General features: G+C 32.4%; 2 protein-coding genes and 1 long non-coding RNA gene across 4 annotated transcripts; 2 read left to right on the forward strand and 1 right to left on the reverse strand.

The window, feature by feature from the left end:
- Window positions 1-10: 10 nt before the first annotated feature.
- On the forward strand, window positions 11-607 carry LOC111692353. Its single transcript, XR_002763208.1, has 2 exons — window positions 11-264; window positions 414-607. It is a non-coding gene; the product is annotated as an uncharacterized LOC111692353 (long non-coding RNA).
- Window positions 608-1,545: 938 nt separating this feature from the next.
- On the forward strand, window positions 1,546-13,009 carry LOC108915398 (geranylgeranyl transferase type-1 subunit beta). Its single transcript, XM_018721418.1, has 6 exons — window positions 1,546-1,756; window positions 1,812-1,931; window positions 2,137-2,261; window positions 2,315-2,482; window positions 2,557-2,720; window positions 12,432-13,009. Exons 2-6 carry the CDS (start codon window positions 1,825-1,827, stop codon window positions 12,903-12,905), a joined length of 1,038 nt encoding a protein of 345 aa, XP_018576934.1. The 5' UTR covers window positions 1,546-1,756; window positions 1,812-1,824; the 3' UTR covers window positions 12,906-13,009.
- A 9,545-nt stretch (window positions 13,010-22,554) lies between these two features.
- LOC108915399 (DTW domain-containing protein 2) lies at window positions 22,555-23,845 on the reverse strand. Of its 2 annotated transcripts, XM_018721420.2 has the most exons (3): window positions 23,574-23,844; window positions 23,457-23,517; window positions 22,555-23,406 (listed from the first exon to the last, which is right to left on the reverse strand). In XM_018721420.2, the coding sequence occupies exons 2-3, from the start codon at window positions 23,480-23,482 to the stop codon at window positions 22,737-22,739; spliced, it is 696 nt and encodes a 231-aa protein (XP_018576936.1). In that variant the 5' UTR covers window positions 23,483-23,517; window positions 23,574-23,844; the 3' UTR covers window positions 22,555-22,736. The 2 variants fall into 2 exon arrangements, with proteins under 2 accessions (XP_018576936.1, XP_018576935.1); XM_018721419.2 differs by having other exon boundaries at window positions 23,457-23,845.
- Between the last annotated feature and the right edge of the window lie 295 nt (window positions 23,846-24,140).

The following is a 24,140-nucleotide window of genomic DNA, read 5'->3' on the forward strand; positions in this document are numbered from 1 at the left end:
TTCATGTTTATATTTACTATTCCCCGTGTTGTGATTGGTTCATTTAAGTTTCGCGCCACTTTTACGCTCAAATTTTGACATTTTCCAGAAAATTCGAGTTCGCCATTGTTGTGTTTCGTAGTGTAATCTAATGTTTTTGCGTTTTTAATGATTTCGTGCTTGTTAGTAAGATTTTTTCCAGTGAAAAAAGTGTTGAACAATGCCGAAGAAGTGCTATATTTGCAATATGTACCAAATGAAACAAAATCAACGATCGTTCCATAAGTAACAATAATCATAGACGTAGCAATAAAACAAGCTGTTGGGGTTAAATTTAAATATTTCGCTTTGACAAAATTTAAGTGCCAAAAAGCATTAGTAAATCAGATAAACCAAGGCGTAAAACATTTAATAGATTTTTTTATATGTTACAGATTTCCGAAAAATCTTCTAATTAGAAGACAGTGGTTTAGAAGCTTAGGAATTCCATATACAGAAACAATATCTGTATATACCTATATATGCTCTGACCACTTTTGTAATAAAATGCAGGATAATATTCTTAGGATAAAGCATAAGTTAACAAAAAATATTTTATTTCATAATCAATAAATTTCTATTTGAGTAATATGGTTGTCTTTTTTCATTCATAACATTCATTCGATAGAGACAACCTAAAAAATAAACCAATTGACAGCTTTATTAGGGACAAACTTTAACTCCAGTAATATAGCCGTAACACGCAATGTAAAAATCTACATGTAATTCTATATAAAATATATATTTAAACCTGTTCTAATTTTTAGTTTTTTATATAAATTCACACATATGTGTTTGTGATAGGTAGGGTTAATGGACCGACTCTATAAAAATGAATTATAATTTTAAAATATGGTCAATCTTTTAGTTTCCTATATACAAATTTTATAAATTCTATGTAAGAGTTGATACCAAATTTTACACCGTGTCATAAGCTATTAAAATTAAAACTAGGATATACCTACCCAAATGGAATTTAAATACTTTGTTTTGTTAAAATCTCGTGAAAATCATATTAATTAACAGCTTAAGAGTATGATGAAATGTATCATTCCTTTTGTATATAAATGAGAGTAAAATTGTGTCAGTAGATCATCTCAACCGTATTCCAGGAAGAAGTAAATGTAGGGGACTGTGAAGTTCATAAGTAATAAAATAGGTTGAAGAAAAGTTAAATAATCTCATAGATACCTTAAGAAATAAAACACGCTTTCTTAACATACCTATTACACCATATTTTCCCTAGTTTATCTGCGGAAAATAAAATTTACAATTATAATTATTAAACTTGTTATTTTAGTTGCAATCAGCCCCTATAAAATGATACGCCACTGCCCATGAGGGAATGTAAACACAACTTCCTCACCCTTCCGATGAACTATTTTGGCTTCAAGCCACATAGGTATAAATTATGTATCTATGTCTTTTCTTGATCTGTGGTAGTCTCCATGAATTGACCCATGAACGATGAAGATAAAAGAAAGATAAATGAAAAATCTTTTATGGTCGTCAATGGGCCAGTGGTAATGACGGATGACGATGACGTCTGTCAAATTTTCGCATTTAAAATTAATTTTTTTAACTATGTTTTGAGCCCTTATTTTTCATTTATATATACTGAGTATTTTACATCGGTTCTGAAAAATTAATGTGAAATTTTCTCAGAAATTCATGATCTACTTTTTTAGAATCAATTAAAAACTGGATTTAAAGTTTGATTCGTAATTCGGCAAAGGAGGTGTGGCTCAAAATATTTGCTTCTATTAATTAATGTAGAAATTTTCATGTTTTAGATAATAAATAAGTATGGAAGTTAAACATACATTGGAATTTACTCCAGATCTTCATAAAAAGTATTTATTATTTGTATTGAATGGCAAATTACCAAATATAAGCTCTATGGAAACCAACAGGTAGCAAAAGTTCTTATCTAAACTTTGCAGTTATGTTTAAAAACTATTATTAACATTTCATGTTCATTTTAATGTACCTATAATTAAAGTACATAACTATCTTAGAATATAAAAGCCACACAATTTAGCATTTTAATAATCAGATATAGAAATGCTTTAAAATTTTCTTGCAATAACTGTAAAATACAAATTAATTTACTTTTAGATCAGTTTTAATGTACTTTGCATTATCGGGCCTTGATTTACTTAATCAACTGGACAGTTTAACCGAACAAAGGAAACAGTATATTATTGATTGGATTTACTCGCTACAAGTAGTTAATGAAAAAGGTAGTATGTGAACAATTGCAGTGTTATCCAAACTAATGTACACATTCTTTTAGAATTAGTTAGCGGTTTCCAGGGATCTACAACATTAATTACCAAAGAAAACCAGGGAAAAAATTCCCCTTATAAATGGGCACACATCGCGAATACTTATTCATGTCTTAACTCCTTAATTATTTTAGGCGACAATCTAAGTAGAGTCAATAGAAAAGCAATACTCAACAGTAAGTAATTAGAAGTTTTTTTTTGTAATCAAAATTGAATGAGGCAGACAATAAATAGAATATTGCACTTCTAGGTCTAAGGGCGCTACAACTGCCAAACGGGTCATTTAAAGGGGCAAAAGATGGGGTAGAGGACGACATGCGGTTTGTGTTTTGTGCTGCATGTATTTGTTATATATTAGATGATTGGAGTGCAATTGATGTGGAATTAATGGTCAATTTTATTTTAAAAAGTATAGTAAGTATTCCTTGTTCATTTTCTAATGTATCATTGATTTCTTTAATTGTATTTCCCTTTTCAAATCGAGTTTATATTCGCAATACACAAAAACCCATTTATAAGACAAAACTTGCAATTTTCAGTAGTAGGGAAAATAAAAACTTGATCATCCTGTATCGGAAAAAGGGAGCAAATGTTCATATGAAAAGTCTTATTTATTTTTAATTAGTTGTCTGGAAACAAATGGGACTGCAAAGATAGCTTCATTGGATGGAACTAAAATGGTTAACTCAAATTATCTTTGTACAATTTTGCTTCTTTGAAGTTATCGGCAATCAAAAAATTTTTTTGTTTCCACTTTAATTAAGGTAACTTAATTTAAATTGGTTTATTTTCAACCGAGGGGACCACTTTTAAATAGGCCAATCAATACAGATTTTGTTTGTGACAAAAATACTAGTAGCAAACGGACTGTGCCATCATATAAAAGACAGTCTATAGATATATACTTATAGTTTCCTACTCCAGTTAATTATAAATTAATAAATTTTTTATAAACATTTTTATGCAAAAAACACTTTTTAGTTTTTTGCTTATAAAACCTAAATTACCGACGCAATCTGAATGCTATAAAAAGACAATTTGTAGATAATCGAAATACGAATAAAACGAAAGGGCAATAGATCCGATCCAATAATTAGATACGAAGAAAACCCGGAAAAACCGGGAAATTTAGCATTTTTTTTTTTTAAATTCATTACTCTGCCATTTTTTAACATGTAGAGTTGACCCTATGCACAAAAGTAATGAATTATATGTACTTTGTGTGCACAAAGCAGGTGCTGTCGTACCATTAGTATTAGCACAATCACAATTTAAATTTTTTGGACTATTTTGAAAAATTTCTGGATGCATTTGAGGATGGTCCAATTTTAATTTTTCAGCCGGATTTTAAAAGTAGAAGTATAATATTACAAAACGTTTATTCTAAATTTCTGATAAAATGATGCGAAATAGGTGAAAAATTCCTCCAAATATGCTCAAAAACGGCCGAGTGCGCGTACGCGTTCGAGTAGTGGAGGAAGATCGGGAGATGAGGAGTAGTGGATATACAGGGTGTACCATTTAACACTCCCGCTGACAATATCTCCGAAATGAAGAAATTTATTTTAGTTTCGGAAACTGAGGTTGGTTTCTGTATACAGGGTGGTCCACGACTAATGGTACATAGTGCAACGGCGAATTCCTGACATCAAAATATTACAATCTAACCAAATTGTCCTATTCCGAAAGTTGATATTAAGAAAGATACAGGGTGTTAAAGTTGAAATTTTATCTACTTTTCCCAACTGCTCCTAAACAAAACGACGCAACGCCACAAAAATTGGTATCGGAAGGCTTTTTAATACGAGAAATCTAAATTTCTCACTAATTTTGAGCCATCTACAGCATACTGAGCACATTTAAAATAGCAGAACTTTTGTTTCGCTCGGTATATCAATTTGACTATTACGGAAATCGATTCTCCTAAATTTTGTACACAAAAAAGTTATACTTCTTTCATATCGCTAGAGGTAACTGTTACCGAGATAATCGCATTTGAATGTGCCAATGCAATTACTTAAGCATGTGCACGTTCTAATGGAAATATATTAATTTTTTGAAAGTAGGCTATGATTAAAATTAAAGTAATGAATAACGCTTTTAAATTTAGCTTCTGTCAAACATTGCAACGCGTTGTGTGCAACATTCTGAAAGTTTTCTAATTTTTTTTTTAATTTTTAAGGGAAAAATGCCCAGACATTACTTTTTCTCTAATATTGAAATGAGAGATATGGTATGCGTATACGCGCAGGAAAATTTTAATGGACGTAGGGCTCATCGCCGATATTTGGCGATGTATCCGAACAGAAGGCAGCCAGATTTCAAAATATTTAAGAATATTTACAACAGATTAGGAGAAACTGGCTCATTTCGACCTAAACGTGATATTGCAGGTCATCACAGAACTATTGCTCCAGAGCAGGAAGAGGAAATTTTGGTCCGTGTTGCAGAAAATGGAGAAATAAGTTCAAAACATACGGCTCTCTTGGTGGGAGTGAGCAAGTCATCGGTTTTATGAATTTTCAAGAAAGAAAAGTTGTACCCTTATCATTTTACTCCTGTCCAGAATCTTCTTGATCCCGATTTTCCAGCCCGGCTAGAGTTTGCACGTTTCTTTCAAACCAAGCAAAATGTCGATCCTACGTTTGTAAGTAAGATTCTGTTCACAGACGAAGCGACATTTACTCGTCGCGGAGTATTTATTTTTAGAAATAAACATGTGGGACATAGAAAATCCACATTTAATAACCGAACGACACTTTCAACATGAATTTAAAATAAATGTTTGGTGTGGAATAATCGATAATTATTTTTTGGGACCATATGAGTTACCGCCAAATTTAAATGGTGAATCGTATTTAAATTTTCTACGAACTGATTTTGTGCATTTCTTGGATGATTTGCCACTGAATGTACGACAAAATATGTACTTCATGCAGGATGGAGCTCCAGCACATTTTTCAGTACATGTTAGAAATTACTTAAACCATCAATTTCCTGATTGTTGGATTGGTCGTGGAAGCCAAACACTTTGGCCAGCGAGGAGCCCAGATTTTAACCCCCTCGATTTTTGCGTGTGGGGTTACTTAAAATCGCTGGTATACCAAGATACAGTGCATACTCGTGAAAAATTATGACAGCGAATCAGAAATGCTTCGGAATCTTTTCGAAATGACAATTTATATTTTAAAATCAAACGATCAATGAACAAACGTGTTACCAAATGCATCGAGGTAAATGGACATCACTTCGAACATTTGTTAAGGAAAGGCGATCTTTTTTTTTATTAATCTTTTAAATATCTTTTTCAATCATTAATAATATTAATGTTATTCTTTATTATTTCTAGGGACATTTTTGCATATTTGTCTAATTTTATTTTTATTTAAATAAATATGTTCAACTTGGTGTTTTATTTGTCTAATTTAATATGTGCTTCTAGCTTTTATTCTTCATTAATCACCAATAAAAATTTTTACTGAATTAAAATCAGATTACTGAATAAGTTAAATAGTTAAATGGGTACTACTAGGCATTCATGAACCACACGGATAAGGTTGCATTGGCAAATTCAAATGCGATTATCTCGGTAACGGTTACCTCTAGCGATATCAAAGAAGTATAACTTTTTTGTGTACAAAATTTAGGAGAATCGATTTCCGTAATAGTCAAATTGATATACCGAGCGAAAAAAAGTTCTGCTATTTTAAATGTGCTCAATATGCTGTAGATGGCGCCCTCTATCAGTGGGATCAAAATTAGTGAAAAATTTAGATTTCTCATATAAAAAAACCTTCCGATACCAATTTTTGTGGCGTAGTGTCTTTTTGTTTAGGAGCAGTTGGGAAAAGTCGATAATAAAATTTCAACTTTGACACCCTGTATCTTTCTTAATATCAACTTTCGGAATAGGACAATTTGGTTAGATCGTAATATTTTGATGTCAGGAATTCGCCGTTGCACTATGTACCATTGGTTGTGGACCACCCTGTATATGGCGTGGCGATACTAAAAAATTTTTTGTACCCTGGAACGTGGAAATGTACTCCATCTGTAAAATCGTTAAATTTTTAGTAATTTTTGTAATATAGTTTTTCCCAATATTTACTTGTTTTCAAGACATGTCGACTTCAATATGCAAGGTATGATGTAACAGGAAAATCTATTATTTTATCTAAACCACACCGAAACAAAATATTCTTTTAAAATATTGTTATAAAGATTTTAATCACACCACGTACTAACTAACAATCAATAAATTATAAAAAAAAAAACAAATGCTCAACTACAGAAAAAAAATTGTACAATGGTAAATCTTAACTAGTAGAGTTAAATTGAAAGACAAGATGATAAAACTAATTATTGGAAAACTAATATGTGTCATCTGTGATACATGTTTATTTTAAACAAATGACATGAGCCACTTATGACTGCATTTTTTAATAATTTTTGATAAAATACGGTTCGTCTTTGCCCCTTATAAGATTTACCACTGTATAATTTTTTTTACTGTAGTTGATCATTAGTTTTTTTTTATAATTCATTGTTTGTTAGCTAGTATGTGATGTGAATAAAGCCATTATAACAATATTAACATTATTTTAGAAGAATATTTTGTCTCAGTGTGGTTTAAATAAAATAATAGATTTTCCATACATTGCATATTGAAATCAACATATCTCGAAAACAAGTAAATATAGGGAAAAACATTATATTACAAAAATTACTCAAAATTGAACGATCTTTCAGATGCACTATATATCCACATTCCAGGGATCAACAAATTTTTTAGTATCGCCACGCCATCTATACAGAAATACCCCTATTTCCGGAACTAAAATAAATTTCTTTATTTCGGAGATATTGGCAACGGGAGTGTTAAATGGCACACCACGTATATAATTTTGAATATTGTTATAGTATAGTTTAATATTATTGTAAGTGGTGACACATAGTAAATAATACCAGTGTGATTACTCCAATATAGCAGAAGCATCTACATCTGCCAATAGGTAAATATTATTGCAAAATATTTCGTTTGAATATTATTATGAAGGGTACAGGAATAAAACGAGGAATGTCGCAAACATTTTCGAGAAAAACAATTTTTTATTGTAAATTTGTTCAAACAACTTACAAAATGTAATGAAATTTCCTTAGCGGTATACAAGGACACCTAAATATGTATTCTTTGGAACAGATAAGTACATTTTGTAAGGAAGCTTTCAAATTCACGTATACAGGGTGTCCGGTAAGTACCTCCTAATCTCTCGGGAGTGTATAGGAGAGGTCAAAATAAAACTAGTCCTTCCTATAATTTTTTTCCTAATGTGCCCCTAATGGAGTTATGGGGGGTCAAAGGGGTACCTAGAAATTAACGTTTAGGGTTATAACTTTGAAACCACCCTGTATATTTTAATAAAATTTTCGTACGTTGTATTACACATGGAGCTCTACGATTTGATGCTAAAATCAACTTTTTGCTATTATCAGGTGTCCAGAAACGGACTGGCCCTATCACAATTTTTCTCAAAATTTTGACAGAAGTAATTTTATCAAACTGAAAATATTATTATTAGATACTCTGAAGGTTTTTCTTTAAAAATGGTACTCTTTATTTATTTCGAAAAAATGAACGGTTTGCGAGATAAATCGGTTTTGAAAAAAATTGGTAACAAAAACAACAATTAAAATTTATTTTTTTTACATATTATTTCATGCATTTAATTTCTTTAACTTTATCAAGTCCAGAAATCTTTGAACGGGTTGGCTATACTTTATGAGCAAGTAGTGACCAATTAAAAATAACATTTGAAAAATAACTTACTTACAAGACATGCAACAAAGAACATTCAACAATGAACAAAGGTACCTAAATGTTACTTCGGTAGATGTTCAAAATGAGCACCCCGTACTTCAATGCACTTTCTAATCCTACGAATGTTTTCCCGGTGCACTTGAAATAATATTCCGTGATTATTGCGGAGATGGTCACAGTTCTGTGTTAGCCTCAGCAGAAGTTCCTCTCTACTATTTACGGGTGTTGAATAAACGTTATTTTTTAAATGACCCCACAGAAAAAAGTCTAATGGGTTTAGGTCGGGCGACCTAGGTGGCCATAATACAGGTCCGCCTCGACCTATCCATCGATCACCAAAAACATTCGTCAGATGTTGACGTACTAAACGATCAAAGTGGGGTGGTGCACCGTCATGCATGTACCACATTTCAGTTCTTATTTGAAGGGGCACTTCTTCTAACAAAATATTTAGATTTTCCTCTAAAAATTGCAAATAAAGAGCACCATTAAGTCTTTGCTCCAGAATAAATGGACCAATCAAATGATTCCCGATAATGCCAGCCCACACATTCACCATAAACCTTTGTTGGTAGCGAGTTTGAACTAAAGCGTGAGGGTTTTCTTCATCCCAGACATGTAGATTATGCGAATTAATTATGCCGTCTCTTGTAAAACCTGCTTCATCGGTGAACAAAATAGATGTACCAAAATTATGATTCCGAATATGATGCTGTAAAAACCAATTGGCGTATTGAAGTCTTTTTGGATAATCATCTGGAGACATAGCATGTACTTTTTGGATGTGGTACGGGTAAAGCAATTGTTCTTTCAGAGTTTCATGTACAGCCCATTTTGTAACATTGTTTTGCGCCGCAAGCTTCCTTATGCTATTTGAAGGATTATTAGCAACGTCTTCCAATATTTGTTCCTCTACATGAGGGTCTCGTACTCTCCTCGGGGCTCCTGCTCCACCACGGCGTGGCAAAAAGCTTCCTAAATAAAGGATTCGGAAGAAATTAGTTTCACTAACGTTTTTCACTATTTTTTTTTACCTGTTTCTCTTAAACTACGATCAACTCTTTCAAAAGTTTTTGGACTCGGCAAATGTCGACCCGGAAACCTTTCCTCATAAAGTCTTCTTGCCTCCACGGAGTTGCATAATGCTTCCCCATAAATTAGGTGCATATCAGCATATTCTGCACAGGAATATTCTTCCATTTTTAAATGTTATTTCTAACGGCTTAAAACGAATACCACAATAAAATTGAATTTTTATTCTGTCACGCGCCTTTGACAAGTACTTTAAAATCAACAGGGTCTAACAACGAAAACAATAGAAAAGAACTCCATGGAGACAAGAGCAATAATAATTTGTAGATGTATTTTGGTCATAGATGTTGATTTTACAAGAAACGGCATTATTCATTCCCTTAATTCACCACCAGTAAATGTTTATGGTGAATCTGTAGGCTGGCACTAGCGGGAATGATTTTATTGTAAAAAAATAAATTTTAATTGTTGTTGTATTTGTTACCAATTTTTTTCAAAACCGATTTATCTCGCAAACCGTTCATTTTTTCGAAATAAATAAAGAGTACCATTTTTAAAGAAAAACCTTCAGAGTATCTAATAATAATATTTTCAGTTTGATAAAATTACTTCTGTCAAAATTTTGAGAAAAATTGTGATAGGGCCAGTCCGTTTCTGGACACCTGATAATAGCAAAAAGTTGATTTTAGCATCAAATCGTAGAGCTCCATGTGTAATACAACGTACGAAAATTTTATTAAAATATACAGGGTGGTTTCAAAGTTATAACCCTAAACGTTAATTTCTAGGTACCCCTTTGACCCCCCATAGGGGGCACATTAGGAAAAAAAATATAGGAAGGACTAGTTTTATTTTGACCTCCCCTATACACTCCCGAGAGATTAGGAGGTACTTACCGGACACCCTGTATTTAGTTTAATGTCAAGATTTCGCGTAAATGTCAAAAAATGCAGGAACAGAACAAGAAATGTGTACTAAACTATACTGTAACTAACAATATATAAAATTGTATAGCATACAGGGTGAGTCATTAATAATGGTACACAGCTTAATGGCAGATTGTTAACGTCAAAATATAGTAATTGAGCTAAACATGCCTTAATAAATTGTTGCTCCTTTTCGTTCTACAGGGTGTTAAAGTTGAAAAAATATTTTTGATTTTTTGCTATATTTTATGTATGTATGGACCGATGGCTTTGAAAATTTGTAGCTTTACGTTTTTTAAGGTAGAAAATTAGCAGGTCATAAGATACCAAACCTGAATTAAGAATTAAGACAATTATTACAGCAACTGAAAATTTTATTATGCATATCTTAACAATCATAAAAGATTCTCAAAGCAACCACCACCGACTTCAATGCACTTATTTAAATTTTGTCTAATATTAAATAAAGTTCTATGTTGTTTGATAATATTAACTGATTCTTGAATATTTGTCCACAGTTGTTCTTAACTATTAATAATGTCTTTTTAAAGATAGCACCAAAAGAAAAATCCAGCAGATTTAAATCAGAGCTACATGCAGGCCAAGGTTCTTCTCTACCGCGTTCAATCCAACGGTGCGGAAAGTTTCTATTACGTTATTCTCTTACTTCTCTGGAAAAAATATTTTTTTAATTTAATTCCCGCCAAATTTAAAAAAATTAAAATGTCCGTATCTCGAGAACGGTTGAGTTTATCAATTTGTAACAAGTATACCTTTTTAAGGAACGTAAAGCTACAAATTTTCAAAACAATTGGTCCATGCATACATAAAATATAGCAAAAAATAAAAAATATTTTTTCAACTTTAACATTCTGTAGAACGAAAAGGAGTGATTGAGCCAAATATGCCTTAGCATGTTTGGCTCAATCGCTATATTTTGACGTTAACAATCTGCCAGTAAGCTGAGTACCATTATTAATGACTCATCCTTTATAAGCATATATCTACAGACTGTCTTTTATATGATGGCACAGTCCGTTTGCTACTAGTATTTTTGTCACAAAATCACACATTTAATGCTCTATTGATTGGCCTATAAAGTATATTTCATTCATTTCCAGACAGACAGAGAAGCTGGATGACTTGGCATTTTTGATAAATTTTTCTAAGAAATGGTGCGATTTCCACAAGAGTATCTTTCTTGTGTAAAATAAAATTTTACATTTCAATATACAACATACATCGTAAAAAACTTAAAAAGGCTATAATTACATTATTTTTTTAGCTAAAATATCTTGCATGTTTAGAATGCTTAATTGATAATCTCTTAACATTTCCAAATCCTTTTTTGAGCACCTTTTGGAAGAATTATTGTTTAAACATTCAATTAAATTGGTTTGTTCATTCAATATTAATTAAATGTTTTACATGTGGCTATACAGGGTGTAAGTGTAAGTGGAGGTCAGTTTTTTTAAGGGTAATAGTACGTGTTCCCCTGAATACGAATCTAAAATAATTTTTTTTTAATCAAATAAATAGTCGAGTTCTAATTAGATTTTTAAAATGCACTTTAATACTTGTATACGCTGCCACTGTAATCATGTATTACAAATACATGAATTGTAGGCAATCTACAGTGTATGTGAAGGGAGATAGTACGGGTCAATGGTGACAAAGGGGGTCAGTTGTTCCACATTTGGAGACGGTACATCTAACTGTGAATTTAAATGATTTTCATCGCTGGAAGCCATCAACAGAATATTTATTTTTGTGTATTTCATTTGTCATTATTTATTACTGCTTGAGTTTTTGCTAGGTTACTTGTTAGGTACTGTTTGTATGGCGAACATCCACTTAACAAAAGTAACTTGTGGCGAATGGTGTGGAATTGTGCATGCACTACGACTAAAGCACGCCGTTGATTTAGGTCACATTAGCTTGTCTAGCAGCGGGGTACGAAAATTACTAAAAAAAAAAGGTTAAAAAAATAGTTTTTACAATAGAATTTGAAAAAATAAACTATTGATATGTGTTTCTAAAGATCAAATTAAGCCCCTGTATGAGTATGACCTGCAGTCAAAATTACACCCTGTATTTAATTCCTCAATTAAATTTTGAGACTGTCAAAGCATTGTTAGTTTAAAAAATTTTCAAATCATCAGCAAGGCGCAGCTTATGTCATTAATAAACATAGATAATAACAGGGGTCCAAAATTAGACCCCCATGGAACACAAGCAGCAGCAACTAGTTCAGATTGTGTCGTAATAAAATCAGTAATTTAAATACCTTTTTATTTCATTATTATTACTCTTATTCATCCTTGATTATTATAAATATTTGCTTTTTAGTCATATGATGGGGGTATAGGGCAGGGCCCCGAATTGGAGTCCCACTGCGGCTCAACATTCTGCGCCATAGCATGCCTCGCTCTTAGTAAAAACCTGCACAGACTTACAAAAGCACAATTCCATGCTTTACGAAGGTGGCTTCTGCTACGATTCGATTATGGATTCAACGGAAGGCCTAACAAACCCGTAGACACGTGCTATTCTTTCTGGACCGGCGGAGCACTAAAAATTCTAGACGCATATCAGTTTATACATGACAATAAAAACAACCCACTGTATGTTCTAATGACTCAGGATAAATATGGAGGTTTCTCCAAATGGGTTAATACTGTACCAGATCCTATGCACACATATTTCGGTCTGGCAGGACTGAGTTTGATGAATTTTGGTGGATTGAATAAAATGTTTTGTGAGTTGAATGTTAGCAGGAGGGCACATGAACATTTAAAACGTGTTCAAGAAAAATGGAAGTAGTATTATTTCAAGAACGGTGTATAAGTGTTAAGAATTCTTCATTTTGTATATTTGTATGTTGTTTTTTAATAATTTTAACAATAATAACACAAGTTTCCAATATGCACGTCTAGTATTTTATTCAAACCATTGAAACTTTCAATTTTGCTTGTTCAAAATAGATATTGTTTACTTATTCAGAGAGTTGAACCTAATTTAGTGTATAATGTACCGTGTGTATTTTCTCTAAATTTTTCATCATGAACTTGGTTTACTGGTTAGTAGCGTATTCTTCATAACGCTTCAAAAAAAAAAAAAATTATAAAATTAAATTGCATTATGTTGATGTAAAATTTATGTTATGACTTGTTTCGTATATGTTTTTTATGAATATTTTCAAAAACTTTTATAAAGTACAAAAATAAAACATATACATTCTGAGGAAATCAGTGTAACTGAAATGTTTTATACAGGGTGTCCCATTTTAATCACCTTTAATAAAGGAATATACAGGGTGTCACCTAACGAATATTATATACATCTAGAACCCAAACGGTGTCGATTTAACCAAACTTGCTTAAACGAAAAATGTCGCAAAACAAGTTACAGGGTGTTTCTTTTTTATTTCTTGTTTTCTCCTTACCTCAGCATCCAGTTAACCGATTTGAGCAAAATTTGCTGTTGCTTAGTTTCTCGACATGAAGTATGCAGTGATTATGTTCCTATAAGGTTAAATCATACAGGGTGTTCATTTTACTACAATCCTTTGTGAATATTCTTCTGTAACTTTTTTGTATGTTTAAATTTTTACACGCAACTACCAGAAATAGGTAGAGAATTTTATTCTACACAAAAAATTTATACCTACCAAAAGTCGAAATTATGCTCAGTTGTGGAAATAACTACGTATCTATAATAAACATAATAAATAAGATAATAAACTGAAAGGTGGCAGTAATAAAAACTCTACTAATTTATAATAAATGTTCTACGTGTCCCCCATTCTCTAGACCAGGGGTCGGCAAGTAATTTTAGGTGGGGTCCGGATACTTTTAAAAATTTTTAACGAGGTCCAGAAAAAAATTTATATTTCTTACAAATTTTCATTTGGACTCAAATTTAATCAGCTTACTAACCATTAAGAACTCAAAACACTCACACAATTGTAAAATACTAGAAAAAATGATAAGGTTGGCACTCAAACGTAAAAAGCATTTTTTAAATAATTTATTTGAGTAATTTATGCTTTCAAAAAATTTTTGGCGGTCCAGTATGTTACCTTCCGCGGTCCGGACCTGGACCGCAGTCTGCCATTTGCCGACCCTTGCTCTAGACATTTCCTTAAACGTTTTATGAAACTATTGAGAATAGGAAACGAATAATTATATGTTCATCTAACCTGTTGTACGGCATCTTTTATTTTATACCAAAGTTCTTCTCCGTATTAGGTGTTACAGATTTGTAAACAATTATTCCTTTCAAATGACCCCAAAAGTCTAACGGATTAAAATCCGGAGAAGGCCAAGAAAGTCACTACCTCGATCAATCCAACGGTTTGGAATGATCTCCCACCAAATGGCTGTAATGAACAGGGGCATCATCGTGCACGAACCACATTTGTCGTCTATTATTAATGGATACTGCCTCAAGAGCCCTAGGAAGTTCTTGCCACAGGATTGTCAAATAAATTTGGCCGTTCAACCTTGTAGGTAGTAAATTTCCTGTAATCCCGCACCAGACAACTGAAAATTCGTGTTGGAAGTGATGCTCTTTATTGCGTGTGGATTTTCTTCGCTCCACACGTGAGTTTTTCCAATTAAAAACACCTTTATGGGCAAAAACAGCTTCATCTGTAAAGGCAATTTTCTCAAGTTGAAGAAATCGTTCGCAAAATATAAATCTCAGGGGGCGGTCTGGTTCAAACAAATTTTGTACAGAGTGAAAATGGAAACATTGTAACTGCTGCGTGTGGAGTATAGTTGAAACGGTTTTGCAGACAACTACTGTGACTGCTGACAAATGACGAATACTAATTTCGGAATTTTCTTCTACTCTTTCTAGAATTTGTTCTTCGTCTTGTACCCTTTTTTGAATGTATCTTCCATTTCGTAAATTAGACCGAAAGTTTCCAGTTCACTCCTAATCTGGTGAGTAAAAAACCAAACAACGTATGAGAAGGCTGAGTGAGAAGGCTGTCTGCAATTCGGATAAAATTTTTCATATGTTCTCCTAGCAGCGCGTCCACTAAATGTCCCCGTACATGTACCACTATCATGTCTCTCATTTCATAATTCGTAAATTCATTATGATGAGGCATTTTCAGAAACAAACTTTTGCAAAATACAAGCTAGATAGTAACCTATGGAAATTGTCATGTTATGGATAGTTATTTCCAAAAAATATGGGGTATGTGTATGTATAAATATTTTCTGTAATATCTTCACACCCGAGAATAATTTTGACTTTTGATAAGTATACATTTTTTGTGTAGAATAAGATTCTTTACCTATTTCTGATAGTTGTGTGTAAATATTTAAATATACAAGAAAAGGTTACAGAGGGTTGTAGTAAAATGAACGCCCTGTATGATTTAACCTAATAGGAACATAACATAATCACTGCTTACTTCATGAAGATAAACTAAGCAACAGCAAATTTTGCTCAAATCGTTTAACTGGGATCTGAGTTAAGCAGAATACAAGAAATAAAAAAAGAAATTTTATACATCCTGTAACTTTTTTTGCGACATTTTTCCTTTGGTTAAATCGAAATCATTTGGGTTCTAGATTATACTCTTGATGTATGTAACAATCAACTATTCTAAATGGATCGGTTCAATGGATGATTTACTGAAATCAAAATTAAATAATACATGGCTGGTATAAATTTCCGTTTATTAATGTAATTTCTGCAACAATGATAAATCCACCTTTTATTTGTTTTCTTACAGTGGGAAATTCAAATGTACTTATGTATAAAAAATTCTGTTACAATTAAAAAAAAAATATTTACTTACTATGGAATAAATATAATTTATAAGTACCTATTAATGTGTAGTTAATTCATTATTAATTAAGAGTGAAGTTAGGACTAGTAAAAAAGGTCCTGTTCCCAGATAAGTAAATTGATTTTTTTAAGAAAAAAAAAAAAAAATGGCATTGAAAAATGGCCTTCTGGATTTTAGCCCTCCTAATTTGAGAAAATTTGCCACAATTTCAAATCCATTTGCCTTTTCACTAGGAAATTGGTCTTTCTGCATGGGATACCACAAAATATTAAAAACTAGAAACTATGAACGTGTGCAACATTTTAATATCGTAGATATATTTTGATATCTATTTATTATTTATTTTATTATTCTGGAAGTTGGCATGTCATAGTATGTATAATAATTTTTTGAGAAATTTTTCTTAATAATATTTTATGTTATCTCATATAAAGGAGCACATCTTTAGCAAAAAAACTTGGAAATTAAGCAAAAAGTTGAAATAGGACGAAAGACATTCAAATTTTGTACTTATCCAGTTTATCATTTTACAGAACTTTTCATAAAATTTTGTCATTACAGAAATGGTACTTTACAGGTGCATAAAATCAGGTTTTTCTAAATTTCCGTAAGGCTTATTCAAATATGTTACACAAACAGAGGTGAATACCACTGTTATTTTCAACAACATTTTTTGTTTTTTTTAAAGACATTTCACCTATTTGAAGACACACTTTATTTATCAAAAAAAAACAACAACAGAAATCCAACAGAAATTAGTTTTCGAAGTCGGCAATATGTAGTAATTTACATTATGTGGTAAATACATTTTTACAGTACGAGTAAGATGTTTTCGGACGAGGCGATTAGCCGAGTCTGGAATTTCGAAACAAGTAGAGAACTTGTTAGAAAATTTGACATTTTTAAAGCGAGGACCCAAAAATGACCAGCAGAGTTTTACTTTTTTCCAAATCGCCTAACTGTTTTTGAATCCCTCTCGAAAATTCTGAAGCGAGATTTTGAGCCAAAGGAGGCATATTACATCTTCGGATTTCCGTATAAACCCTCTCCAGACCTTTTGTTAAAATAATGACAAATGAAAGGTTTACATAATTTTGCCCACTTATTATTTTTGTCACAGATGTTCAAAGACCTTTTTAATATCTTTGAGCAGCTTCCATTCTTCAACGGTGATAATTGGTAAACTACTATTGTCAAGTAGAGCCATAGTCATACGTACCGCTTCTAGTTCTAAAACTCTATCTATCATATAAAAAGTAGAATTCCACCTTGTAATGACATCTTAAATTAATTTTTCTGTTTTTGTGTGTCAAATAATCGTACCAATGCAGTGGTTGAATATGCTAGGGAAAAGATGTTTGAAAAAAATGTACTAAGAGTTTTGCGGCGACTTTGTTGCCCTTACCTTTGAGGGTTTCACTACGTTGGCTCACTCGCTTGCAGCAGGAACTAGCACCCTTGCATCAATTTTGTGTATCACTTATATGTACCATTAGTCCAAATTTGAGATCTCAGTTGTGTATAGTTGCGTACTGTCTTGGTCAAAGCTCTTTCACATACACACACTTTTTAAAATTGAATGTAGACTCTTCTCCCCCTCATCGAGTCTTTTTCCCCACCCTCGGTTAGAGGACAAGGACAACATGAAATTAAATCGCGGAACGCGCGGTGATTTAAATAAAAAATAAATTAAGAGAGAAACGCAAACAGTGGTGCTGCGTTTAAAATGAAATTCCTCAATTTTATGATAAGGAGGTTGACTTGTTTTTAACCCATCCTGTACTATTAGATTCAACGTGTGCACATAACAGTCAAAATGTTTCCAATTTAAATCATCTTTTATAGCTTTTTGAATGTTAGCCGCATTGTTGGAAATAGCTAATAAAATTTTGTTTTCTAGACCCCATATAACAATAATTCTATTTAATTCTGCTGCTAAGTTTGCACTGGTATGTGAGCCTTTAAATGAAACACATTCTAATAACACTGACTTAATTCCAAAAATTTTCTGTTATAATGTGAATTGTAACCGTCATAAAACTTTCTGCATTAATTGACGTCCAACAATCCGTAGTTACTGTTACCAAATGGGTGTTCTTTACAATGTTTTGAGTTTAGCAATATGTTTCCTCATACAAACAAGGCAAGAGAATTAATAATTAGTTTTCTACTCGGTAGTGAATAGGGATTTAAATTATTCACAAAGTTCCGGAATCCTACATCTTCGACAATACTGAATGGTTGATAATTGTGTGTGGTCTCATTAAATTATTGTCAATTTTTGTTTTAGCATGAATACCAATTAATTTTGGACCATAAGGTAATTTACTTTGTTTAAGGGTCAGTAATGGTTAGAAACTATATCTCATTGAGAGGTAACAGGAAGAATTGCTGAAGACGAGGTATTTGCCGTAACAACATGGGACTGTTTTTCATTTGTCTTTGTTGCACTCGCGAAAAAATTTTGAATATATGGCACTGTACTCACTGTTGGATGTTGGCGTTTTATGTATATTTTTAAATTGGTGGTTGAAGTCTTACAACTAATATTTTACTTGCACATATAACAACAAGCTTTATTTTCATTCGTTGGTAGAAAGAAATTCCATACGAAAGATTTTTTGGTTAGTCCAGACGTTATCTGTTTCAAAAAGTACTTATTTGGGTGTATCGTATATCCACGGAGAATTTTTGGCCTTTTGGCTTTCAAATATCACTAGAAATGAACATTTTTCCATGCGCATAAAAAAAATGTGGACTTAACTTTTTGCATAATAATTTTGCAATCCAAATTTTCAAAATTTTTGCACAGCAAAACCAAGGCCTTTAGATACTTGAAAATTTAATCACATATAGAAGGGCTCCCAAGCTTTCAAACGCTTTTTGAAAAATTGTAATCCGTCAATTAGGCGAGCTCTGGCGCTTGTTTAAACATTGGTCGAATTTTTGTACTTATAAACAATTAGAATAACTTTTTGAATATTCAACCAAATCAAATTTTTTAAAATAGGTTTTAAAAGTTCTTGGAAAGACGCTTTTTAAAAAAAAAACGATCGATTGGTCAATTGGGACGTAGTTATAGCCAATCAAAGTTAACCGTCATTTACACTAAATGTACTGGGACATTCGGGTTAATTTTTCAAAAAATACCTTTGGTATTCCGAGTACTTATCAGGTCTAAGTTTGCAATACTTTTCATCATTGGCAACTTACTTTAAAACGTGTTTAAAGTTATTTATGCAAGCGAGAAATTCAAGAAAATCGTACGGGTGGTGGTGGTGGGGGAAGTAGAGAGCGTGGCCGCTTCGGCCTGCTCGAAATTGAATCGCCGAGTTCAAAACCGCGACGCGCAAGGACGCCATATTCTTTAATTAGTGTTTTCCGCAAAGAAAAATAATTTCAAACATTTAGTAACCGCATAATCTAAAGCTTACCAAATAATAGGAATGTTATGTCTTGCCACCTGAGTATTTTCAAAGACGCCGCAGTAAAATGAATAAACAGGTGCAAAAAACGATCAAACCATCAAGGTTTTAGGTACTGAAATCTACGAAAATACTAACTTTTTATATATAACTCCACATGTAAATATTCTTATAACATTTACTTGCTTAGTCCTACATATAAAATTGTTTATTTTTATTTATAAGTACGTGAAAATAATTCTTAAAATGCTGAGTTAGGATAACAGCAAACGCATGTTTTACAAACGCTTTTTTTTAGTTATAATTTTATTTGAGTAAATTTAAATAGTAACAATGAATAAACAGAACATCAAGGATTTTATTTTTGTGCTTACTTTTGTTCTACACGTTTTACTTTTCAAGATTTCAGTACCTAAAAATGCCAGAAATTTCACTATTTCTCGGTCAAGGATATGACCACCTTAAAAATTTTCTCTCAGTTTCTAGAGGTCCGATTTTGTTGATTTTTTTTTAAATTGATGTCTCGCGATTTAAAAAAACAATTAGAGTATTTTCAAATGATTATATTATTGATTAAATGATTATGATAATTATTGATCTTTCAAAAGTTCGATAATTATTTATCTTTAAACTTCCTTTAATTATCAACTTTATTTTTTTATCGTATCAAAGGTAAGTGCATAAACTTATACAGGCTGTCTACTATAAGAGGGCCACTTCTATGTATCTCACTTAATATACGACGCACATCAAAAATCTTTATTTGTTTTTTGTTCCATTTTTTGAGGCCTTTATGCTCATAAAAACAAATTTGAGGTCCATGGCCAACTTTGTGAGTAATCATAAAAAAACCGGAAAAGTACCGAAAGTTTAAGGTCATCTAACTTTTTTATTTTAAGAGATAGAGAGAACTTATTTTCATAAAATTTTATGGCAAAATTGATATCTTTCACCTGGTATAAACAGATTTTGGAACTATCGTCTGTAAATTGCAGCGCTCTCTACGCGGGCAAAAAAAAATTGTAGCGAAGTAGGCTATGTTCACAAAATAATTGCTTGTTCTTTCCTCTTTCATGCGATATACTACATGTCGCCTTTATCTTTCATATTTATAACATTTTTTATAATTTTGATATAAAAAAATATAAAAATTTTCGTGTTGCTTATGTTAATGTAGAAATTGTTTTAAACATGCCAAATATAAAAAAATAATAAATATAACTACTTGTAGAATTAGAGCTTTTGTCTTCCTCAAATGACATACACTTTTTTATTTTATGACACCTCAACATGATAGTTTTTCAAATAACAATGAACTGTAACAGTTTTCAAGCCAACAGTTAGTTATGTCCCAGCCAGGACAAAAGGAGGTCCCACAAAGCGCCTACACCGGCCGCATTTGCGGTCGGGGTAGACGACGGATGGGGCCCACCTACGAAGGCTGTCCAGGCCTACACGAGATAAGGCAGGATAAAGAGAGATAATCCCCCTCGATCCCAAATCATTGAGGCCAATTTCTAGCCATGGAATAATGGCGCGAGTTAGTTATGTATGACATTACTGAGGTCAAAGGAGTAACACATTTGTTTTTACAGCTTGCGAGATTTAGCGTAAGCTACTTTCTCTGTGAAAGAACAATGTTGAAGGCTTAATTCTCTCTAATGCAAAAACCAATACTATAATGAAGTAATAAGAAAATCTGTATTTCGCTTAAAAGAAGTACATTATATTTATTAATTCTTTTGTAGTTATTATGTTTAACACAAATTTTTACATTAACATAAGCAACACGAAAATTTTTATATTTCTTTATATCAAAATTATAAAAAATGTAATAAATATAAAAGATAAAGGCGACATGTAGTATATCGCATGAAAGAGGAAAGAACAAGCAATTATTTTGTGGACATAGCCTACTTCGATAAAAATTTTTTTTTGCCCGCGTAGAGGGCGCTGCAACTTACAGACGATAGTTCCAAAATCTGTTTATACCAGGTGAAAGAAATCAATTTTGCCATAAAATTTTATTAAAATAAAATTTCTCTATCTCTTAAAATAAAAAAGTTAGATGACCCTAAACTTTCGAAACTTTTCTGCTTTTTTTATGATTACTCACAAAGTTGGCCATGGATCTTAAATTTATTTTTATGAGCATGAAGGTCTCAAAAAATGGAACAAAAAACATATAAAGATTTTTGACGTGTGTCGTACATTAAGCGAGATACATAGGAGTGGCCCTCTTATAGTAGACAGCCTGTATATTGTTTATCAAAGATCAAAAACAAATTTATATAAATATTCTAAACTTAGTAATATATTGAGTTCATTTCTCATTTGCTTATATTTTAAACAATAAATATTTGTATTATATCTTAATCACAAAAGAAATGATGATTAAATTAATAAATTAATTATAAAAAATCAATAACTTTTAAAACCTGGTTTAAAAAATTTAATTTGATTGAATATTCACAGTTATTCTAATTGTTTATAAGTACAAAAATTTGACCAATGTCGCGCCAGAGCTCTCTCCTAATTGACAGATTCGAATTTTTCAAAAAGCGTTTGAAAGCTTGAGAGCCCTTCCATATGTGATTAAATTTTCAAGTATCCAAGGGCCTTGGTTTTTGCTGTACAAAATTTTGAAAATTGCAATTTTTTTTTCAAAATCTGGATTGCAAAATTATTATGCAAAATGTATCCAACCGATTTTGCCTGTGTAATTAACTTAAGACATAAACTAATAGACCACTACGCTATATCAAATTCAAATTTTAAATGTGAAATAGCAAATTGAGGTAAATCTGCGATAGTTTGCGCATGCTTGAAAAACAGGACATAACGAAAGTATCCCTCATGCTAGCCACTATTAAGCGGACAGGTGTCCATTTATGAACTGTGACACAGAAAATAAAGGAACATATCGCGGTAGGAATATATACACGTGCTACCAGAAGCTGTTCCGAAAAATCGCAGCTATTTGTCACTGCTCAGTGGCCGGAACAGTTGCAGGTGTCACTGCTCCGCAAAAAGCGTAGTTTAGCCCATCTCTAATACATTGGGAAAAACTGTTGGGTCTAATAGAAAAATGTTACTGACTACTCCGGTAAAAAATTTTTACAGGACTAGTCCAGCAAAATTTTTCATTATGGTACTCAATACCGTAAAAAAGTATTTACTGAACTAAAATCAAGTATGTAAAATTGTATTTTACGATACAATATGAAATAAAAAATTTTTTTGCATTCAACTTATGAAATAATTTATTTATGGCAAAAATTAATAATTACTTATTTGATTAAACTACATTCATAGTGCAGTTATTGTTTCCTATTACCAATTAGTGTTAAGTAAACTTACTGATAAAAAAAACTAACCTGTGTACTGTACAAAAGATACGTTGTAATAAAAATACAAATGTTACGAATTTCTCATATGCTCGGCATCTTTTAACACCCTATTTAATCGTTTGCCTATGAGCTTGGGATATGAATTGTTCTTTATTCGAAACTCTTTACTCTGATGGGACACCGCACCATTCTGTAACTGAAAGTCGCACATCATCTTCAGGGGTTGTAACAGTTTCTCTTTGTACATTTCATCCTTCTCTAAAATCGACAGTGTTTGAGCTGCAGTTTCCAAAGTGCTTAGGCATCCATCGGCAGGTTGCGTTCTTATAATGTAATTACTAGTATCACTTATGAGTAATTTGACCTGTTTGATATCGTGTAAAATGGGGCTTCCAGTGTATATAGCTTTAGCTTGCGGCCAAGTACCATCGATTATGACAATGTTGTAAGAGATACTGTCGCTCCGCCTAGATATTTCTCTAATGTCAACAGCGGCAGGGCTGGGATATAGTAATAATGTATTTGGGGCACTCAGAATGACGTTTAGTTCGGGCCAACGACCTGGAAAACGCTTGCCCTTAAAAACTAAGCATCTGTCGGCCTGTAGGCCTAATTGCAACATGGTGGCAGTTCTAAGGCACCTTTTTTCTTCAGCAGGGTGTTGCAGGATGATGACCCTACTTTTGGGGCACAGTGGTGGGTTAGGAATCGAACTACAGTAGCAAACAGTAGTGGGGCGACTAAAACGTGCAGCAATTAAAAATTTTATCATTACTTTGTGTTTACTTACTAGCACTGGGGGCAGACATCACGCATAAGTGGAGGATCGGCTGGTATTCCAGCTAAGTCAGCTAAAACCTCTGTTTCATCATACATGTTTGTATAAAACTATATTTTCCAATGTTACCTAATCTTGTTCATTTTTATATAATAGGAATATAACTAGAGATATGCACAACTTAGTACATTTTTAAAATTACATATTAAATGAGCTTTTTATTTGCTTATTTTTTTAAGTGTTCCCTATTTCACTTCAACCTTCAACAATTCATATTTTAATTTATTGGAAACGTATCCTTTTTTGAAATTAAATTTTAATAGGTTATGGCGAAATAAAAGCTGCGTTCCAAGGAAATTTATTTTATAATAATTTAAATATCCTTGGCTGCGTTCAACGAATGGTCCGACCGGTCAGTCGTTCAGCGGACAAATATTTGGTTGGTCAGCCCAATCAGCTGATTGGGAATATTGGGCAAGTTTTAAAATGTGACTACGATTGTAAATCGCTAGACGACCGCTCGCCGTAAAATTCCTCCAAATCCACGGTAATGTGGGAGTGGTTTACACGAACCAGGAAAAGGCCGAGGCTTTCGCCGACAGCCTGGAACTGCAGTGTAGACTGCCTCAGCTACCCGACGAAGACGAGGAGTTCGAGATAGTGGCTGAGCGCGCGGCCCGACGCGTCGACAGAGAG

Source organism: Anoplophora glabripennis, unplaced genomic scaffold (assembly GCF_000390285.2).
Source record: "Anoplophora glabripennis isolate ALB-LARVAE unplaced genomic scaffold, Agla_2.0 scaffold1374, whole genome shotgun sequence".
Lineage (NCBI taxonomy): Eukaryota > Metazoa > Arthropoda > Insecta > Coleoptera > Cerambycidae > Anoplophora > Anoplophora glabripennis.

Excerpts from the sequence above, each read along its gene's own strand:
- LOC108915398 (XM_018721418.1), top strand. The coding sequence starts at position 1,825 with ATGGAAGTTAAACATACATTGGAATTTACTCCAGATCTTCATAAAAAG. Across the intron at positions 1,932-2,136 it reads AGCTCTATGGAAACCAACAG|ATCAGTTTTAATGTACTTTG; the intron begins GTAGCAAAAGTT and ends ATTTACTTTTAG. Across the intron at positions 2,483-2,556 it reads TAGAAAAGCAATACTCAACA|GTCTAAGGGCGCTACAACTG; the intron begins GTAAGTAATTAG and ends TTGCACTTCTAG.
- LOC108915399 (XM_018721419.2), bottom strand. The coding sequence starts at position 23,542 with ATGTATGATGAAACAGAGGTTTTAGCTGACTTAGCTGGAATACCAGCC. Across the intron at positions 23,407-23,456 it reads GATGTCTGCCCCCAGTGCTA|TCGCCCCACTACTGTTTGCT; the intron begins GTAAGTAAACAC and ends TGCACGTTTTAG.